At 43.5% G+C, this 21494-nt stretch overlaps 1 protein-coding gene across 3 annotated transcripts in view; it reads left to right on the forward strand.

Moving 5' to 3' along the window:
• The window catches only part of Sh2d4b (SH2 domain containing 4B), an 82952-nt gene that overhangs the window by 34011 nt on the left and 27447 nt on the right, over positions 1-21494 (forward strand). For 2 of the 3 annotated variants that reach the window (XM_076834962.1, XM_076834963.1), the window contains 3 exons: positions 2885-3032; positions 14263-14479; positions 18932-19056. In XM_076834962.1, coding sequence (XP_076691077.1) covers positions 2885-3032; positions 14263-14479; positions 18932-19056 — 490 coding nt within the window. Of the gene's footprint in view, positions 1-2884; positions 3033-14262; positions 14480-18928; positions 19057-21494 lie in introns of all 3 variants that reach the window. The other variant, XM_076834961.1, reaches the window with a different exon arrangement.

Consider the following 21494-nt stretch of genomic DNA (forward strand, 5'->3'; position numbering starts at 1 on the left):
CAAAACAGGGTCCAAGCTGACTTCATGAGTGTGAATTCTGGAGTTCCCTGGGGCATCTGGTCAACCTGTTCCCGGGTGGTGGGGGAGAGGGTTAGAGTGCTCCATGAAGGGAAGCAACAGGAACCAGGATTCAGACAGGACCTCATCTGGGCACAGAGCAGCTTTCCTGAAAAACTCTGCTGATTTTCTCAATTCTAGGGGGACTATTTCTGGATATACCTTGCAGGGAGGGCTTGGTGAGGACATTTACAAAAAAGGCACTTCAAAGCATAGGCTTCCATGAAGAATGGGGCCCAGGTTAGAGCCCTCCTGGCTTGGATGAAAGGTTAGTCTTATCTGTAGGCTGCTCCCCACTGACTCCTGGAATATTGGTCATCAGACATCATCCAGGAAAGAGAGGAGAAGACCCTGAATATTCTCACAGACAAGACTCTAGAGTCTTACATTTGTGGATGGCTCAGTGAATGGCTAGTTCCTTATCCCGTTGCTCTAGAGTGAGGTCCACCTCTCAGGGAAGCCTGGCTACACAGTGAGCCTCCCATTCGGGTTTTACCTTCCTCTTGAATATGAATGGACGACCAGTGAGCATCAGACACAGGAGGAAAGTCTCCCAGGGAAATGGTGGCAGGCACCAAGTCAAACAAATAAAAAACAAAAACACAGAGGAAATAAACCTAAATCACAGAGGGGGCAAAAAAAAAAAAGCCTCAGAAAGATGAGCTACTGTATTTCTGACATAAATACAGATGCAAAGAGGAGAAAGGGGCAAGAAAAGGATAGAACAGAGGGCTTGGAAATTGTAAATGCCATAGCTGAAATAAACTCAGTAGAAGGTTTGGAAGATAAAGTCAGCCACATCAACCAGGGAGAAGAGCAAAAAGAACAAGATGTGGAAAACAAGAAATGATAAAGCACTTAGAACATCAACCAACTCAAGGAGACCAGCAGTGACAAATAGGAGTCCTATAAAAAGCGAAAGAGGAATGAGAGGAGAAGAAATGATGAAGAAATCCTAAGCAAAGATGTATTGCACTGGACATACAAGAGACTCGACACTGAAAGCACTCCAAGTGCTCCATATCATGGATGGGAGAACAACCACACCAAGACACAACATTTAAAAACACCCAGAACGTCAGCAATAAAGAGACCCCGAAGGCTTCCAGAAAGAAAAATTGATACCCTATGTGGAAAAATGACAATCAAAGTGGCAGCACCGAATGCTAGGAGACAGGGAAGTAAAGTCTTTAAAATTCTGCAGGAAAAGAATTTTTAATCAAATTCTTATGCTCAGCCAAGTTAGCAGTTACAGGTGGGGTTCACATGGCGATATTTTCAGACCAGTAAGGACTCAGAAAATGTTTCTGTGCATGCTTACCTGAGAAGCAGTATGAGACATGTTATCCCAAAGCCAGGGAATGGCCAACAAAGAAACAGAGCTCTATTTCAGGGAAGGCTGAGGGTGTCCTAGGAAGACAGATGGAGAGGAGACCTAAGCACCTTAGGGACTGGGATTGGACAAGAAGGAAAAATGGCACTCAGGACTGTGTTATCTATTATAAGAAAGAACACCTGGTTAAATATAGAGAAATATTTAGAATTTCAAGAGAAAACAATTAACAACTCAGGAAAAACAAAAGAGAAAAAGCCATCATATTTTCATATTTTACTGAATTTAAGATGCTATTAATTATAAAAACATGCCATTATTTTAAGAAGAAAAAACTGTTGCCTATTAAAAAGACAAGTTGTAAGACATGCAAATTTTAGTGATGCTAAAAAGTTTTTTTTTTTTTTTTTTTTAAAAGTACTTTTTAGAATTGGTGAAAATAGCACCCTCTTTGGCTTTGCAATAAACTATATTGACATTGTTACTGATTTAATTACAAATTGCAATGAGAATTCAGTTTTCTATTTTTGTTTTTGTGATGCTAGGGAGTGAACCCAGGGCCTCATACTATCCAAGTGTCTACCACTGAGCTACATCCCCAGCACCTTTTTTTTTTTTTTTTTGAAATAGGGTCTTACTAAGTTGCTGAGACTGGCTTTGAACTTGTGATTCTCCTGCTTCAGCCTCCTGAGAAGCTGAGATTACAGGCATGCGCCACCATTCCCAGCAAAACAAATACAATTGCAACTTTTTTTTTTTTTTTTTTTTTTTTTGCAGTGTTAAACACTGAACCTAGGGCCTGTCACATGCCTAGGCAAGTGCTGTACTATTGAGCTGCACACCCCAGTCTGCTATTTTGCATTATAAGCCTTTCTAAGCTCATGATGCATGTTTAACATATACATGCTATTTTCATACAAACTAAAGGAACATTCACGTGGATGTATGCACATGTACAAATGTGCGTGCACAGACACACACACACACATATACACACACACAGATACATGCAGACACACACAAACCTTTCTGGAACTTGAAGGTGAGATAGAAGTGGGAGATTCAGGGCTCCTAAACCTATTCACTTTTTGAAATACCTTTTCCAGATTTAAGCTTAAAGCATGTTAATATCCTGCTTAATGGGCCTCCAGGAAGACCAGGTGGCCCTCCTGTACCTTCCTTCTTTCTGCCCCAAATGAAAGTAATCCAAGGATGGTCCAAGACCTCCGATCTTTGCAGAAAAGCTTTTGGCCCAGAGTCCTCTGATCTTTGTAGAAAACTTCAGAATTTTCCTATTTTTTTTTTTTTTTTTTTTTTTGCTCCACATATTTGATTCTTACCAAATGTAAACTTCACCATTTCAACTGTGTAGGGGATGAGACTGGAGTGGTCACTACTGGCCTATCCCATCCTGAGATAGCTCAGCCCTGACCTACTGCAGATTCAAAGAGATACTTCTTCATTCTAATGTTATCTGTCTCCATGATGTTTTAGAGGAAAGAGGAAGAAGAGAGGAAGCGAGGAGAAGAGCAGATTCGCCTTCAGGAGGAACAGAGGGCGAAGGAGCTTTACTGGTCGCTGAAGCAAGCCCAGCTTCGTTGCCAAGCCAGCGAGAAAGAGGAGCAAGAGTGGGAAGAACAATGTGAGTTGAGCTTGGTTCCTGGGGCCAGGAGACTCCTGCCTTCCCCACCCACGCTCCACTCCTCCACTGTTCATTGGCTCAGCCATCATTTTAGTTCATTCACATTTCACAAATCTTTCCTAAGGCTGACCATGTGCATGATCTTGCTAGGTATGACCCAGAGCAGAACAGTGAGTGTCATGCTTCAGGAGCTAATATGTCCATTCTGGAGATTTCTTACATTAAAAAAATTAAATGCTACTTTTACTGAGTTGCCAGTAATTTCCTGGATCTATGCCTGGTGTTATGGTTTAGTTGTGGTGTTCTCCAAAAGCTCACATGTGAGATGATGCAAGAAGGTTTGGAGGAGAAATGATTGGGTTATAACCTTAACCTAATCAGTGAATTAATTCCTAGTAGGATTAACTGAGTGGTAACTGAAGGCAGGTAGGTTGTGGCTGGAGGAAGTGGTTCATTGAGGGCATGGCTATTGGGTATATATTTTGTATCTGGAGAGTGGAGTCTCTCTCTCTCTCTCTCTGTGCTTATTAATCATCATGTGAGCTGGTTCCCTCTGCCACACTGTTCCTCCAGGATGCCTGTCTCACCTTGAACCTGGAGGAACGGAGGCAGCCACTTGTGGACTGAGACCCCCCGAAGCTGTGAGCCCCAAAATAAACTTTTCTTCCTCTGTAGTTGTTCTGGTCGGGTCTTTCAAGTTGTAGCCCCGAAAGAGCTGAATAAAACACCTGGGGATCCAGAGATGAGGAATCAGAGCCAAGATAGGGGGCTTTGAGGGAGGATGTACTACATACCACTGGAGCACTCAGTGGCTGCCCTGGTGGGGTTCCAGAGGGCGAGGCATGACATGAGGCTTGATAGTTGCCTAGGAATTACTGAGGCAAAGAGAGCCCCAGCATGTGCAAAGGCATGGGGACAAAAGGAATGTGGCAGAAGTGTGGGGTGACTGAAGCTTAGAGAGTGTCAGGAGTGAGAAGTCAAGTGAGAAAGAGAAGGTGGAGCCAGGTTTGAAGAGTGATTTTTTTTTTTTTTAAATGACACAGGGTCTTGCTATGTTGTCCAGACTGGCCTTGAACTCAAGAACCTCCTGCCTTAGTCTCCCCAGTAGCTGGGATTTCAGGCACATGCTGTCATGCCCAGATGGATCATCTTTTGAAATATAAAAATTTTTAATTTTGATGAGGTCCAATTTATCTATTTTTTCTTTTGTTCTTGTGATTTGTGTCACATCTAAGAAACTAGTTGCCTAATCTAGAGTCAAAATGACTTATGCCTATCTCTCTTCTAAGATTTATGGATTTAGCTCTTACATTTAGGCCTTTGATCCGTTTTGAGTTCATTTTTGTGTGAAATAGGTTCCTACTTGACCTAGTTGTCCAAGCACCATTTATTGAAAAGATTATTCTTTCAAGGATCTTGGCACACTTGCAAAAATCAATTGACCAAAAATGTAAGTGACTATTCCTGGACTCTCAATTCCATTCTATTGATCTACATACCTGTTTTTAGGTCAGCACCACACAGTCATGATTCCTGTAGTTTTGTAGTAAGTTTTTAAATTGCAATGTATGAAACCTACATTGTTGCTCTTTTTCAGAATCATTTTGGGCCCCTGGTTCATATGTATTTTAGGACCAACTTATCAATTTTGGCAGTAATGCCATCTGGGATTTCAATAATGATTGCATTAAATTTGTGCTCAATTTGGAAGTGTTGCCATCTTAATGATATTTGGTATTCCACTCCTTGTATACAGAATGCTTTTCTATGTATTTAAGTCTTATTTAACCTCTTTCATAATATTTTGTAGTTTTCAGTGTACTTTGTCCTTGTTTTGATAAGTTGATCCCTTGTTAAATATCTTTGTTGCTATTGTAAATGGAATTAAGTGTTTAATTTTATTTTTGTATTGTTTATTGATAGCACATAGAAATGCAATTGACTTTTGTGTACTGATCTTGTATTGTTAAATCTTACTAAGCTTTTTTATGAGCCCAAATATACATATATATTTTTTGTGGTTTCCTTATATTTTCTATATAAAAGATGGTTTCATACAAGCAGAGATAGTTTTACTTCTTTCTTTTCAGTCTGAATGCCTTTGATTTCTTTTTCTTGCTTAGTTGCTCTGGCTAGAGCTTCTAATGCCATGTTGAGTAAAAGTGGCAAAAGTGGGTATCTTTGTCCCTGATTTTGAGGGAAAGCTTTCAGTCCTCTTTTGCCATTAATATGATGTTGGCTGTGGGTTTTTCATACAATAACATTTATTGGGTTGGGCAAGGTCCATGATTTCCTAGATTGTTGAGTGTTTTTATCAGGAAAAAGACTGGGTTTTGTCAAATACGTTTTCTGCATCTGTTGAGATGATTATATGTTTTTGTTCTTTATTCAACTAATATGGTACATTCCATGCTGAGTTTCAGATGTTGAATCAATCTTGTATTTCTGGGATAAATTCCACTTGTCTGTAGTATACAAAACCTATTGTGTGTTGCCAGATTTGGTTTGCTACAATTTTGTTGAGGATTTTTGCATCTGTATTCATGAAGGATTTTGGTCAGTAGTTCTTGTGATATTTTTGTCTGGCTGTGGTATCTGGGTAATATTGGCCTCAAAGAATGAGTTGGGAAGTGTTCATATCTATCTTTCTTCCTTTTTTCTTTTGGTACCACTGATTTTAACCACTGAACCACATCCCCAGTTTTTAAAAATATTTTATTTAGAAACAGGGTCTAAGTTGCTTAGGGCCTAGCTAAGTGACTGAGGATGGCTTTGAACTTCTACCTCAGCCTCCTGAGCTGCTGGTATTACAAGTGTGTGCCACCATGCTGGGTTCATGCCTATCTTTTTATGTTTTTTGATTAGTAATTTAGTTTCTTTGCTTATTCTGAGCCTTTTTTTCCCTTGAATAAATGTTCCCTGGATTGCTGAAAGCCTTTTGTTAATTTCTAACGTTTGGAGAGAGTTGGTTCTGATAACTTGCCAGTGTTCTTATTGTTCATAGAGGAGAGGATTTTCAGAAGTCCTTAATTCACCTTTTCTACTAATATCCTCTAAACTGATATATATCAATGCAGTGCCAATTCGAAAATACCAAGTTTCTAGGGCATATTCAGAGACATAATGGGGCTTCTGGAGAGGTAGTTGGGTGGAAAGTATTTATTTTTACATTGAATATTTAAATTTTAAGTGACATAGCACATAATTAAGTGCTAGAAAAGGAATAAGTCAGAATTGGATAAAATGAAAAGTTAATTAACTTTTTAAAATTTAACTTTAATTTTATATTTAATTTATTTTTTTCATCATGAGGTAGTTGCGGCGTTTAAGACAAGCACGTTCTTCCTGTTTCTGAGCACCGATGTCTTTGACCAAATGTTCCTAGGCCTCTTGGTCCCTGGTAGCCCCGTGAGCCTGAGCCCAAAGCAGACTCCTCGCAGAAGTCTCAGTGCCAGCGTGGAGTGAACCTCATGTCTCATGTTTCTTTTTCCTAGTGACTTACTGTTGTATTCCCAAGAGATCTTGAAAAATGGGCTATCAGTGTTCTCCAAGGTCCCTTTATGGGTTTATTTATTCTTTATCTGGCTCAGTAAAACAGATGTGAGCAAGTAGCTGTGGTATGGGGCCATGATCCCTTGCCACTGGCATCCTGCCCACTCCATGTGGCTCCAGGGACTCCTCTGTGACTCTTTGACTTCCTTCTACTGTATTTGTGGATTCCTTGTTCAGGACAGTATCCTTTCATCTGCTGACCACTTCTGTAACTATAGGAGCAAGGCATTTTCTGTCTTCAGAGCCAGTATTACAAATGCAAATACGGTGTCCAAACGTCCTTTTTGTTTTTTATCAAGGCACATTCTGAGGTGATGCCTCTCAGAGGCTGAGGCACAGGAGAGGAGAATGTTCTGTGCACTGACTGATAACTGCTAGGCAGGTGTGCTTAAACTGTTTAATGCCCATTCACATAAGAATTGCAGGTTTTTTTTGAATGTTTGTTTTTGCTTTATTTTGTACAGGGGATTGAACACAGACAGGAATGCTTTACCACTGAGCTCTATTCCCAGTTCTTTGTTTTTATTAATTCACTTACTTTGAAACAGGGTCTTGCTAAGTTGCTGAGCATCGAAGTGGCTGAGGCTGATCTTGAACTTGCAATCCACCTGTATCAGCCTCCCAAATTGCTGGGATTACAGGTATTCATCACCATGTTGATCTTGGGTTGGAGTTTAAAAGCATTTCTAAGTATTACCACAAATTAGTCTTAACTAAATTCAACTGAATGCCCTTGTTTTAACTTTTCATTGCTGTGACAAAATACCTGAGAAAAACAGCTTAAAAGAGGAAAGGTTTATTTTGACTCACGGTTTCAGAGTTTTCAGCTATATTCACCTGGCTCCATTGCTTCCACACCTCGATGAGGCAGCACTTCATGGTGGGCAGCATACGGTGGAGCAAAGCAGCTCACCTCATGGTGGACAGGAGGAAGAAAGAGAGGAAGGGGTGGGGGACAATAACCCACTCTCTTTAACTGGGTCCTAAGTTTCTATGATTTCCTCAAAGCTTCACTGACCAAGGAGGAGGAAACATGAGCCTTTGAGAAACATTTGGCATTCAAACTGTAACAGCCCCAAACCCTGGGAGTTCATAGAGTTCACAAAGATTTGGGCATTTAATTGCTCATATGCCTAGAACAGCCTCAGAGCAGAGTGGGTGTCGGTATTTTTGTTGGAACTCTTTACTGATGGGAACTGAAACAGAAGCTCAGACTCAGGCATTTTGCAGGATTGTGCACAAATGCAGGCTTTCTTTTTCTCTACTCCTGGGTGTGTATTCTGACCTGCGGATTCAATGTCTTCCAAAAGCAGGAAGGACGTCTCTGGCCATCTGCCTCTCAGGGCATCTGGGGGTCTGTGCATAGGAAAGAAGCCAGAAACACTCATTGATTCCTTGCGTAGAACTGCCCAAGAACCCCAGGACCTTTGATTGGTGGCTGAATTTTCAGGAGCACAGAGCAGAAATCAGTCTCAATAAAATGAGCTTGAATCAACAGGAAGGCTTCTGGGGGCTAGAAGAATAAGACAGGCCACAGCTGGGTAGGAATTCATTCGTTTAAAATCAGAATGGAAAGAGTCAAATGGAGAAAGGAGGCAGGGCAATTGTTTATATTGAAAAAAAAAAAGTGAATAATTACTGAAGTCACTTGAAGCTACTGTACTGTCTGGGAAGGAGAACTGGACTGGGAGTTCTGTCCTAGCTCTGCCACTTGCTAGTGTGACCTTGAGCAAGTTCTTGCTCAGTTACTCAATACCTTCCTTTGTAAAATGCAATTAATCATGCTGAGCTGAGTCTTGTTGGGAGGGTGAAATGAGAGAGGGGAAGCCAAAGCACTTTCCTAGTTGTAAGGTCTGTGCACTTGCGAAGGCTCCTCTTTTGTAGCTACATGATGGGGTGGAAAGTGAAGAGCTGGGCTGATATTTCATTAGAGATGGAGAGTGGGAATCATCTTGCCCAGGAGCCGCCTGATTGCTAATTAATGTACCATATGGCAACCGAAAACAGAAGAAACAGAAGAGATGTGATAATTCAGGCTCTCTGATTTTAGTTCCTCATTTTATATTTTCTTAAAGACCAAAGAGCTGTACTCTGGAGCCTGTCATTCAAATCCAACAAAGCTATTCTGCACTCAATTAACTTAATATGAAAGATATAGTGGGCCATTAATCTATTGAGGAACAGCAGTTTTTGATAAAACAGCCAAATTAAATTCTCCAGTTAGGCGAAAAAAAAAGGAAATTATTCCTTTTAGTATCACTTGAGTACAAAGTTATTTAGTTCAAATAGCAGAGCTCTGGCTTCTGAGAATCTGAATAGACTGGGCACAGGACTTCATTTGATAATATTTCCACTGTGAACTTGTAGGACTGTAGAGTTAGGTAACATCCAGTTGCACACAGATGAGGGGTGAGCCATATTTGGCAAATGAAGCTTTTAAAAATTGGGCACTTATTGTTGTTAGAAATGTAAATAGGTTTTGGACCCATTGTTGAGACTTGTGTTTGCATGTTTCTTCCTAAACTGTGTAAATTTAGTTATAGCCCCAAACCAATAATCTGTATCTAGTTGTCTCAGCCCTTGCAAATTGTTGACAGAGCAAATGCAAAATGTGTGTTTAGGCCCAATTCAGGGTTCAGTGATGTTAATTCTAATCCCTTTCCTCTTAGAAGTGTGCCCTGATTCTGGATTGAATATCAGTCCTTCCTTCCTTCCTTCCTTCCTTCCTTCCTTCCTTCCTTCCTTCCTTCCTTCCTTCCTTCCTTCCTTTCTTTCTCTCTTTTTCTTCCTTGTCTTTCAAGGGGCTTTATGCAATGCCAAGCAAGTGCTCTACCATTGAGTTCTAACCCCAGCCCTTTTTACTTTATTTTGAGACAGGGTCTCACTAAATTGTCTAGGCTGTCTTCAAACTTGCCATCCTCCTGCCTCAGCCTCTGAGTAGCTGGGATTACAGGTTTGCAACACTGCACCCAACTGAATATCAGTGATTCTAAAATGCTGTGAGCTTGGGACAGACTGAACCTGGAGGAGCTTGTGAAGCTGGCATCTGGCCTGGAAGTGGGATGGAGCAGAGTGGAATTTGGGGGCTGAAAAGAAAGTATAATACAAAAGAAGGGTGTTTTCTATCCATGGATGGTGGGTCCTGAAGTTTCTCCCTGGAGGTAACTATGGATGGTCTTTTACTCAGGACAAGGTGATATCTTGATAAATCCATCATAAATTAAAAATATGGCAAACTTAGAATGCATTTCATCCCCTTAAACTACAGAATATCCTGGCTCAGCAACATAGCACCCTGTAGTATGTCAGTTGTTCACCTTTGTGGTCACCTGACTGATAAAGAACTGTGGCTTGCTACTGTGAGAGAAGATGGGACTGCTTATTACTAGCCTAGAAAAAGATCCAATTCAAAACTTGAAGTATGGTTTCTACTGAATACATACCCCCATTAAAGTTGAAAATTACCCCCATTAAAGTTGAAAATTATAAGTTGGAAACCATCTGTAGTTTGAAGTGCACTCACTATCTAGGTGCCTGAGCTCCCACGTGTCCAGTTGTGCCCTGTGTAGGGTTCTGTCTGCTCTCCAGTTGCTCAGGAATCCCTGAGCAACCAGTTAGCCCAACATTATTGTCTTAAAGAGTGGCTGCAGTTGCTCCTGGAGGCCACAGGGGGTCACTGTTGGCAGACATCTGGCATTTCTGGCCGGTAAGGATATTTGGCAGCTGACCTTGGAAGTCTCTGAGTTGGGGCTTATGGCCCCTTTTCTTGGCTTACCTTAGCAGTGGGAAAACCACACTTGCTTTTCCAGAGGTTCACCTCTCAGTCTTTATCATCTTTAATACAAAACCTGCTAATTCCTGCAGGTGACTGGGACTCTACCAGGCTGAGTCTCCAGAAGCTTGTGTGTATACCCTGTCACCTATACTTACTTCCCTGTGCTTGGGAAACCTCACCTTTACACAAGTTTTCATTTTCCCCCATTCCCCGACAGGAGCCTCTGACTCTACCCAGCTCCCTGCTGTAAGCCACCCCCCAACTTCCACCTAGGGGTAAACTCTTCCTAGAGGATGTGTATCAGTCCCCTTGTCTCAGCCTACATAACAGTAAACATTAGATGACATTTAGTGAAGTTCTACCTTGTGCCAGGTGCTGTGCAGATTTTTTCCATATTTCATTTACATCTCAGTGGGGCCTATGGGGATCCCATTTTATAGATGAAGAAATAAAGTATAGCTATGGTAATTTGGGTTGCCCACGGCCACATAAAGCAGTTTTCAAACATATTTATACACATACAAACACAATTTAAATCTCTATCGCTGCCTTTGCTATATTATTGGATTACTCATTAATTTTCGGTGATACTCTACTCTTCACTACAAACTGACATTGCTCTGAAGCATCCGGTTCCTCTGTAGGATGTAACTGGATCAAATGAGATTGGAAGAGAGACACTGGTTCCTTTCTCACTGTGTAGGGGAGGGGAGTGGGCACGTCCCAGGGAACCAGGGGCAAATCCACTGAAGAGGGGTTTCTTGAGGGCCAGAGACTCAGGATTTTCTAGAACCAAGTGCCTCCTGGGCCTTTCCTCTCAGACTTCCTCCTCATGTCTAAAGCTCACCCCTACCCCACCTGCTCATCCCTGGTTGTCCAAGTAGAAACTTGGCCGTCTCTGCTCTCTGCCTGTTGCTCACTACCAATCTAAAACCTTCCAGGGTTCTGAGGGTTCTACTTGTTAATTTCTCTGAGTTTTCATTCCGATTGCCCTGACCATTTTCCTGAGACCATCTAAGTCCCACTGCGGCCTGACTGAATTTCTGTTTTCTAAGTCTTCAGTTTTGTTCCTGTGTAATTTATTACCAACGCGGTAGCCCAATCAGTCTTTTAAAAGTGCAACTAGCATCCATCTTTCCTGTTTGAAACCTTCCAGTGACTTACAATCACCTTTTGGTAAAGGATTAGAACTCATTAGCCATAAGCTATTGATCTCCCAAATGGCCTTTTCTGTTTCTTCAGCCTTGTCACTTGTCCCCTCCCTCTGAGCACTTCCCTCTGTCCATGCTCAGCTCCCTCTTGCCTCTGGGTCTCTGCACATGATCTTCCTCTGCTTAGAATCTCCTTCCCCTGGCCTCTGTTGGTTGAATCCTGTGTGTCCATCGGACATCAGCTTAGATGTTTCCCCGTCAGGGGATGTCGCTGGCTGGCTGGGGTGTCCCTCCTCTGGAGCCCCAGCACCTGTGCACACCCCACCACAATTCCATTCACTGTTCACAGATGTGTTTCTCCTGTGAGACAGTAAGTCCTCTCAGGGCAAGACATGCCCTACCACAGGCCCAGCCGCCAGCTGATAATGGGGATCTTGATCTAGAGACCCACTTATCAAGATGCTGAACTGCCATCTGTCAGAAAATTGTTAGAACTACTGGACACTTCTATGGTGACCATGCTGTGACTGTGCCCCCGGGAGCTGTACAGTGCTCCGTTTGCAGTAAAAGCAGTGTCCCTCTACAGCATGGAATAGGCACTGAGTAGGCCTAAGACACGTGCTGAATAAATGCAGACACCTTGCCTGTTGTTGAAATAGGTAAAAATCCTTTCTCTTTCAACATCTAGCCTGGTTGTACTTATGGAGCTGTGTAACTGCTCATGGGGATTCTGTCAAGAGGAAAAACAACCGCTGTGTCAGAAAACTGAGCGGGAACCCTGAGCACAGATAAGGGCATGATTCTAGAGTAAACTAGCTATTTGGCAGTCCTTGGATGAGGATGCTACTGTCTCCATTTTTTAGGGAGGGAAAACTAAGACTCAGAGAGATGAGAAGTTGTCCCAAGCCAAACAGGGAGCCAGGAGCAAAACCCCTGTCTGTTAATCACTTGAGTGTCACTATGTCTCTCTGCAACTTCCAGAAGTCCTTGTAGGGCATGAGCTTCTAATGTTTAGTTTGCCGTTTAGTTTGTAGTGCAGTGCAAAGCCTGTCCCAGGGCATCTTGATCTTGTCTGAAACTCCTCCCAACAATGCAAGGCAGGTTTCATGGTGTTCTTACTATCTGAAACTTACAGAGGAGTCAGTGGGACCCCAAATACAGCTTTTCTTCCTGGAATGGCCTTTTCCTCTTCCTTTCTCTGGAAAACTCCTCTTGATCTTTCCAGACTGTCTTAGTTCATTTTCTGTTGCTATAATAGAATAGCTGAGACTAAGTAATTCATAAAGTAAAGGGGTTTATTTTTTTCTCATGGTTCTGGAAGTGCAAAAGCAAGGGAGAGAGGGAGGGAACAAGGGAGTAGACCTACTTTATAACAACCTGTGGATAATCTATCCCATAGAAACTAGCCCACTACCAGAAAAAAAATCTTAGTACCTCTTAAGGCTCCACCTCCCAACACCACTACCTGGCAACCAAATTTCAACATGAGTTTTGATGGGAACAAACCACATCTACCTTATAGCATAGCCCGGTTCAGTTCTCCCCTCTGTTATGGTTCTAGCTCCCTAGCAGGTTGTGAGGGCTGCAGACCCTACATGCTGACAGTACTTTATCGTTTCTCTTTTAAATGATGCTCACAACCTGCTTCTGCTTCATTAAGGTGGAGATATTTACTTATCATGTTTTCCTACCCTGGCCTAGAAAGCTTTGAAAGAAGGGTCTGTCTCTTTGTTATCTCTTTATCCAGCTCAGGGCCAAATACAAAGTTAAAGACTTAATCAGTTGCATTCAGGCATCCAAAAATATGTATTGCTTGCCAACTCTTTCCAGACACTGGAATCCAACAATGGGCAGATCAAAGAAAATTCCCTACCTGCCCTCATGGAGCTCACAGCCAAGTGGATATTCTGTATGTGACTTCCATGAGGGGTACTTCTATAAATACTTTCTTAAAGACAGACTTTTTTTCTCAGTTATGTTATCCTCCCAGAAAAAGTTCTTTGACTGCCTGTGAAGGAGAAATGATTTATTCTGGGACTAGGGCAACTTACTTTGTATCCTCCAAATACTAATCAAAATGCAGTTTTTGATAGGTGGTGGGTTGTTGCTATGTGACTGTTGAATGGAGGTGGAGGACAAGTGGACTACAAGTATCATTTTCCTCCAAGAGGGGAAGGTGAACTGTTGGATCAGGGCATTGACTAGCCTTGCACAATTAGAAGACCAAAGCTAGCTTTGGGGTTTTCTAACAAAGAACTTATGGAATTGAGTGGCAGATAGGGGTATAATAAGATGCAACCAAACCACAAAATAACTCATTTTAATGGCAGGCCTTGACTTCTTCCCTCCTTCTCTCCCCACTCCTTTCCTTTCTTTGTTCTTTTCCTTCATTTCCTCAGTCTAGACTTTTCTGGATTTTTGAAGCAGCAATATACTGGCCTTTTCAAGGCCATTTGACTGTGACAGGGTTCTACCTTGAGGAACATGAAAAAGTGGAAAGCCAAAATGAAGGGTGTCTTGGAGTCTATAAATATCTTCATGTATTTATACATGAAGAGTGAAAGTTATCAAAAGATTCTGCCCTTCCTCCATGCTTTTAGGGCTAAGCCTGCCCTACTATTTCCAGAGGCTCCAAACCTCCCTGTAGCACAAATAGGTCTGGTGGCCAGCTTCTAGAGAATCCACCTGTATGTGCACAGTGTTATAGCCTGGGCCATAGGTGAAGACCAACACACCATCTCCTCCTTTTCAGTGCGCAGGTCCAAGGCAGCTGATGAGGAGAGGAGCCGCGGGGCCCAGCGTGCCCGAGATGAGTACCGGCGCCACTCACTCCGTGCCATCCAGAAGGGTACAGTTGCTGGCCTTAGCTCCATGTTCCAGGAGCTCGGCCAGAACCATGAGCAGGAATCAAGACTCTACCACCATCTTCCTGGTCCTGGTCCACCACCACCCCTCGCTGTGCCCGTGAGGTGAGTCGGGGCTCCACGTTGACATTTGTGGGGTTGTGGGGAGAGTGTTGAACTGGGGCATGCCACACCTAGTTCCATTCTGGGCTCTGCCCCTGATCTGCTAGTTATTTCCCCTCTGTGTGCCACAATGTCCTAGTCTGTGTTTTGGGATGGAAGGAGATGCAGTGGGATGGGGTTTGGAAATTTCTAACAACTTAGAGTCCTATGAGTCCCTTTGACAACTGAAGAAAGCTGGATACCTTCTTCTCCTCAAAATGTGCATAAATATACACACCTCAAAATGCACACAATTCTTAACTCCTAAAGAGCCATGGGCCCTAGTCAGCAAGTTATAATGAAAGGCCTCAGATGGGTGTAATAAGGTCCAACACCCCAGAATCCAGGGTTTGGGCCTTTTCTACATACCAGTGATGCTGGTTTATCCGGTTTGAATAGCAGATTTGCATATTAAGTGTGGCTGAGTACTGGAGGGTTCTCTCATACATTTGTGTCCCCAGGAGGTTTGTTTAGCAAGGACTTCCCATGATTGCCAGGACTGAAGGTCAAGAGGTTGCAGCAGGTCTCTGAACCTTCCACTTGTCCCCACTGAAGGCCAGCCCTGGGGTTTGGCTCCTTTTAGACCCCATTCCACATGATTGCATTTATATTCAGGGGAATTAAAACAACAACAACAACAACAACAACAACAACAAAAAAAAAAAAACAGGCAGGGCCCAGAGGTGGGTGGTGAGCACCTGCTTCTCCTTTTACTACAGGGAATACTTGGAAGTCAGTTCACCACCAGAGAGTGGGGGTGGTATGAATTGTGCTTTAATTGGAGTTTGAGATTATTCATAACCTCCTGTTTCCTTCCCCTGCAGTCCAGGGAGAGCTGACCAGGTCTTCAGTTCTTCCCTCCTTCTCTCCCCACTCCTTTCCTTTCTTGTCATGTAAGGTTCTCAAACCAGAAAGTTTAATAAGGTAGACTGCACCAAGAAGAATCTGACTGCCTCCTCTGCATTCCATCTGCGGAGGTCCCTCTTCCCCACAGGTCATTACGGCTCTTCAGTGTCCTTTGTGCCCACCCAGTTTCTCTCTAGAGTCACCAACATGAAAAGTCTTATCCCCACTCCCGCTTCTAATAGCTACCTAGCATTCTACTGCATGGATGTGCTATAATTTATTTATCAAAAACTCTATTAGTGGACATTAGTGTTGTTTCAAATCTTTGGTTATAACCAACAGTGCCCTGAATAAATGACAGAATGATAGAAATTATATGTATGCAATCATTATCTGAAAGAGGAATTCTCAAAAGTGGGATCACTGGGTCAAGGTATAAGTGCATTAACAATTCAGCTTGCCCTCCTCAAGACTGAAACCAATTCACACTCTTCTTCTTCTTTTTTTAAATTTTACTTTTTATTCTAATTTGTTATATATGACAGCAGAATGCATTACAGTTCAAAAACATATAGAGCACAATTTTTCATATCTCTGGTTGTATATTCACAAATTCGTGTCTTCATATATGTACTTAGGGTAATGATGTCCATCTCATTCCACCATCTTTCCTACCCCAATGCCCCCTTCTTTCTCCTCCCACCCCTTTGCCCTATCTACAGTTTGTCTATTCTTCCCTTACTCCCCTCCCAACCCCACTATGAATCAGCCTCCTTATATCAGCCCACTTTTATTCTTTAGCCTGGCCAACAGTGCTTTGTCAGACTTTTGTTTTGTGTGAGAAATAACATCTCAGAGCAAGTTTAAATGTACATTTCTACTTATATAGTCTTTTATATTTGTTTTAGGGCCATTAGTATTTCTTTATCTGTCTGTTCATTCCCCTAATCATTTTTTCATGGTGTGACTGTTCTTTTTCTTATCAATTTCTACGAACTCTTTACATGTTAGGGAAAAGGACACTTTGTTTGTGATAAGTATTTTTTTCTCTGCTTGTCATTGATCTTTTGATGCTTGTGATGGAATTTTCCATCTTGTATAAATTCTTGATTTTTCTGAGGTTTAATTTTGTTATGTTTTCTGAATAGTTAGAAAAGCTCACTTCCACTTTTGCGTTTTTTTTTTTTTTTTTTTTTAAGAAACCCATAATTTGCCCAGATGATAGAACGATATGAACTATGGTGCAACTTGGCTCCAGGTTGGCTATGTGGTCAATAGGGAAGGGGTGGCCCTGCAGCCGGCCTTGAGGGGGTCAAGATGCCGGGTAGTTGGAGCAACAGGACTGGACACACAGAGAGGTGTACATCTGTCCTCCCAGCACCACTACCCTCAGCTTGATGGTGCTGGCCCTGCCCAGCACCTGTTTGTCTGACTGTGCTAAGGGGTAGACACACATTACTGATAGGAGGAGAGTCACAGGTGCAGAAATGAGGCTTCTGGCCAGGTAGCCCCATTGGAGCACCTGACCTAGCATTTATATTCTAGGGAATCAAATTCCTTGCTTAGAAATTCTCTGTTTAGAGTTGAGTGTGGTGGCGCATGCCTGTTATCCCAGCAATTCTGCAGAGAGGCTGAGGTAGGAGAATCACATGCTTGAGGCCAGCCTGGGTAGCTTAGCAAGACCCTGTCCAGCCTTTAAAATTAAAAAAAAAAAAAAGGGGGTGGGGGGCTGGGAATGTAGCTTAGATGTAAATGTAAGAGGGCTGGTAGAGCATGCAGTTAGCACATGCAAGGTGCTGGGTTCAATCCCCAGCACTACAAAAAAACATAAATAAAAATCAAAACTCTGTGTAGAAACAATTCAGTTTTACTGCTTAGAAACAGAAGGACAAGAGGGAGTACTTTTTTTTTTTTTTTTTTTTTTTTTTTTTTTGCTGTTATTTTTAACCTCCTATTACCTTCTAAGGAGACAGAGTCCTAGAAACTAAGGATTCTTTCCTCTGACACAGTTATTTTTGGGGAAATACAAATGTAGAGGAAGAGGCTGGACTGCCCTGTGTTGCTTAGTTGAGAGGAAAGGCACTGGAGGGTACTGAGAAGGAGGGGACCTTCCCATGGGAGAACAGAGGAGAGAGCAGGACTGGCTGCAGGGTGGAGAGGTGGGGAAGCAGAGCCTGGACAGACACACTGGCTATAAACTGTGAAATGTAACTTCATCCTTTGTCTTCCTTCCAGAATCTTTTCTGAACTCTACAGTGTTCAGTACTGTGTGTGTGTGTGTGTGTGTGTGTGTGTGTGTGTTTGCATATACATGTGTATGTAAGTAGGTCTATTCTGAGGCTTGAAAGGAGGTACTGGGCTCAGCATCAAAATGTTGGTACAAAGAGAATATAAAGTTGTTTGTTTTAAAAAAGGAAACCAATGGCAACAGGGGTGACTTCTAAATTCCATAATGAGTAGGTAGACAGTAGTGACAAAATAAGAATTTACCAGGTTCCTACCATATAGTGAAGAGGCTAAGGATGTCCAAGTGGGCCAAGGCTTTGTTCTTCAGGCCTTGTGTTTTCATAGCGTGAATTAACACAGGGTGGTCTTACTACATATTTATTCAGCAAACAGTTGTTGGGTGCCTGGCCTGTTACCTGTCATGTGCTCTCTAACTCCCAATGTGCTTTATTTTAGTAAAACTCAGATACCACAGGGGTCTTATGTGGCCCAATTTCTGTGCATTCAAGAACCACCATTCAGAAACAAAAGCAATGGAAATCCTGACTTTCTTGTGAGAAAATATGAAAAGTGTCCAATTTATCACTCAGATCTTCACCTGCTGCTGCTTCTTCATCTCTCCCTCCATCTTCCATCCCTCACTGATCTCCTGGCTATGGTGAAGTTTTGTTCCCTTCCCCTCTCTCTCCTCTCCCTTATGTTCTTTATTTCCTGGTGGAGAGTCTCAGCCATTTCCAGGGCAAATTAATGTTCTTTGGTCTCTTTCTGTGCATTGTCCTGATTCGGCTCACAAAAGCACAGGAGCTAGCTGGCAAAGGCAGGTGTCCCCTCAGGGACAGGGCATGGCAGAAGGAAGGCATGGGAGGTAAAAAATCAGAACTCACTTCAGTGGTGGGTAGAGGACACTCCCACATTAATAAATTTGCTCCTGCTCTGCTAGGATCCTTATTCACTGATGCTGATGCTTATGACCTGGCCTATGCCCGAGGGAAGGACAAGGCTTTCCCCTGCTTTGGTTATCTCTTATTCTCTTTCTACTCTCACCTGTGTGGTTTTATTTGCAGCAAGTGTTAACAGTGTCCTTCGGGGAAAAACAATAATAGCTGCTACGTAATAATCTGCAGAGTGCCTTCAAGTACCTGGGCTTGTTGAATCCTCTTCATGGCATGAATGTGGGTATTGTGCTTATTCATGCTCTGCGTCCCCTCTTCCCCTTCTCCCTCCCTTCCTTTTTCATTCCATCCCCCTTCCTCTTCCCTCTCACTTCTTCCTATTCCCTATCTTCCCCTTCCCTCCTTCCTCCATCCCTCCCTGACTCTTTCACTTTCCCTGTCTTCTCAGCAGGACTTGGGAGCGCCCACTGCGTCCACTCTCCAGAGAAGTCATTGTCCGCTGGTTTAAGGAGGAGCAGCTGCCTCGCCGAGCTGGCTTCGAGAGGAACACCAAGTCGATCGCTCCCTGGTTCCATGGTAGGGCCATTTTCTGGGCTTGAGAAAAGATGTATCCACACATCTACTGCTCTCTGGGTGGAGCATGGGTCATGAAGGGCAGCTATAACCAGGGGGCAGAGGTCTTTATATTCTAGGATGCCTCTGTTCTGGCCTCAGCAGCTCCAGCAGGAGTCTAGGAGCCTGGAGGCACCTGGGGTGCTGGACCACTGTATCTGCTGGGAAGGGTGAACATGAGTCCTTTCTACTGCTGTCACCATGTGACCTCCTTGGCCATCAAGGCTCCTCCAAGGCATCTTCCCAATCCTCATAAGGCAGTGAGTTCTCAGTGGGTACAGAGACCTGTTGGGCAGGACGCATAGCTTTGTGTCTGAGCCTGTACCTTGGGATTTTGGCCACAGCCTAACACTGTAAACTCTGAAAAAATCCATGTTGATTAGATGACAGATGGCTGAATAAGAGGTTAGAGTTGTCCAAACACAGAGGATTAGGTATTGGAAGTCATTCAATCCCTCCATTATTGATAAGAAACTGAGGCACAGAGAGAGGAAGAGGTTTTCATAAAGCATGCCAATGAACTTGAAAGTCAAGTTCAAGAGTACATTTCACTGCTCATGACTGCTCCAGTGATGTGCTTGCGTAGTGACTTGAAGCAAAGAAACAGCACTGTAACTTCAGCAGACTGGCTACAGGGAAAAAGGAGTGGTTACCAGCCACCAGTCCCCTCTGTATCAGTTAGCTATTGCTGCAAAGCAAATTGCCCCAGAACTCAGCAGCTTCAGGCAAACAAGCATTTATTGTTTTTTTTTTTTTTTCATGAATTTCTGGATCAGTGTGGCAGTTCTAGTCTGGGTTGGGCTCAGATGATTTTGGCTGAGCTTGCTCATGTGTCTCTGAGCAGCTAGAGGGCCAGATGGGGCTGGCTGATTCAGGACGGTCTCAGCTGGGATGTCTCCTCTTGGCTGCCTGTGGCCTCACCCTCTAGCAGCTGGGCAGAGACCATCTAGTTCCTCTGGGGAAGCTGAATCTTGACCTTGCTCCCTGAACCTTCCCTTCCTAGCCAGCATCGAGCTCAGGTTTGCCTGGAGCTCCCCTGGATAGAAATGATCTCCCTGCTACCATTATCACCCATTTGACCCTTACCTGCCTGTTTCCTGTCTGCCAGTCTCGACTAGCCTCACCCTTGGCCTGTATTTCCCCTGCATTTATTCTGATGTTGTGAACTACCTCCTTGCTTCCTGGCGAGCTTCTGTGTCTTCTCAGTTCTCTCCAAATGGAGAGATGAACCCAGAGTCATGATGTGCACTAGAGACTGGGGTATCTCCAGGGTCGACGGGCAGATGGCAGAGGGAGGCCTTCCCAGGCAAGCTCTGGACGTGGCTTCTGGCTCCAGGAGAGGCAGCTGTGGCACTTAGAAGAAATCATGCCTGGGCGAGCATGGGTGAGCCATCTGCACCTTCATCCCCACCTCCAGGAGCCCAAAGCGCTTATGAACTATGAGGTGCAGGCAGCTGGCACTCTACAGACAGGACAGCTGAGATACAGTGCTGAGAAGGACTGCTGAAGGTCACAAAAGTGGTGGCCACCCATCCAGGCTGTGGGGTGCCCTGTTGGTCTGTCTCTTTCACTGGGGGCCTCCACGATTTATCCTCCACATAACACCCTGAAAATCTTTTAAATATAATTTGTTCCTGTCACTCCCATGCCAGTACCCTCACTCCTACTTCTCTCTGTACATGCAGTGAAAACCAAACTCCATCCTGGGGCCCCATGTCCCCAGGTGACAGGTCCTACTCAATCTCCACATGCCAGAATTTTTTCTCAAAGCCCTGAACTTATTGTGTGCTCCTCAAATGAGCCATCCTCTTTCTGTCTAGGCCCTTTGCTCTTGTAATTTTTCTGCTTGAGTTTGTTCTCTTTCCCCAGCTCTTTGCATGGCTGACACATCTTTATTTTTCCTCTGACCTGTCCCCACCTCAGAGAGTTCTTTCCTGAGAACTCGTTACCTGAAGCAGTTTTCCTTAATTTGCCCTGTTTAGTTCCTTAAAGGCATTCACCCCATTGTTATTTGTCTTATTTCTTGTTTTCTGTTCTCCTACCTGAATGTGAATGTCAGGCTCAGGGCCTTGTCTGTTCCCCTAGTACCTGATATAGTAAGTATCCATGATGGGAATGGCTGAAGGTGGGAATGAAGCATTGGAGCTGGGATGAGATCCCAGGTTTCCAATTCCAAAGAATAGCTCTTGCTTTATTACATGGGCCCTGCTATGTGCATGAGTCCCCTCAGAGCTAGGAGCAATCAGAGCCACACATGCAAGGGTTGGCTTGCCTTCCCAGTTGTCCATGTGCTCCATGGGGACAGGCACCTCTGTCTTGACCCCTCCACCTGCCTTCCACCTGCCCAGGGCTCAGGTGCAGAAACACATCTAAGGCAAACTCACCATCTTCCTCTGGTGTCA

Source organism: Callospermophilus lateralis, chromosome 15 (assembly GCF_048772815.1).
Source record: "Callospermophilus lateralis isolate mCalLat2 chromosome 15, mCalLat2.hap1, whole genome shotgun sequence".
NCBI lineage: Eukaryota > Metazoa > Chordata > Mammalia > Rodentia > Sciuridae > Callospermophilus > Callospermophilus lateralis.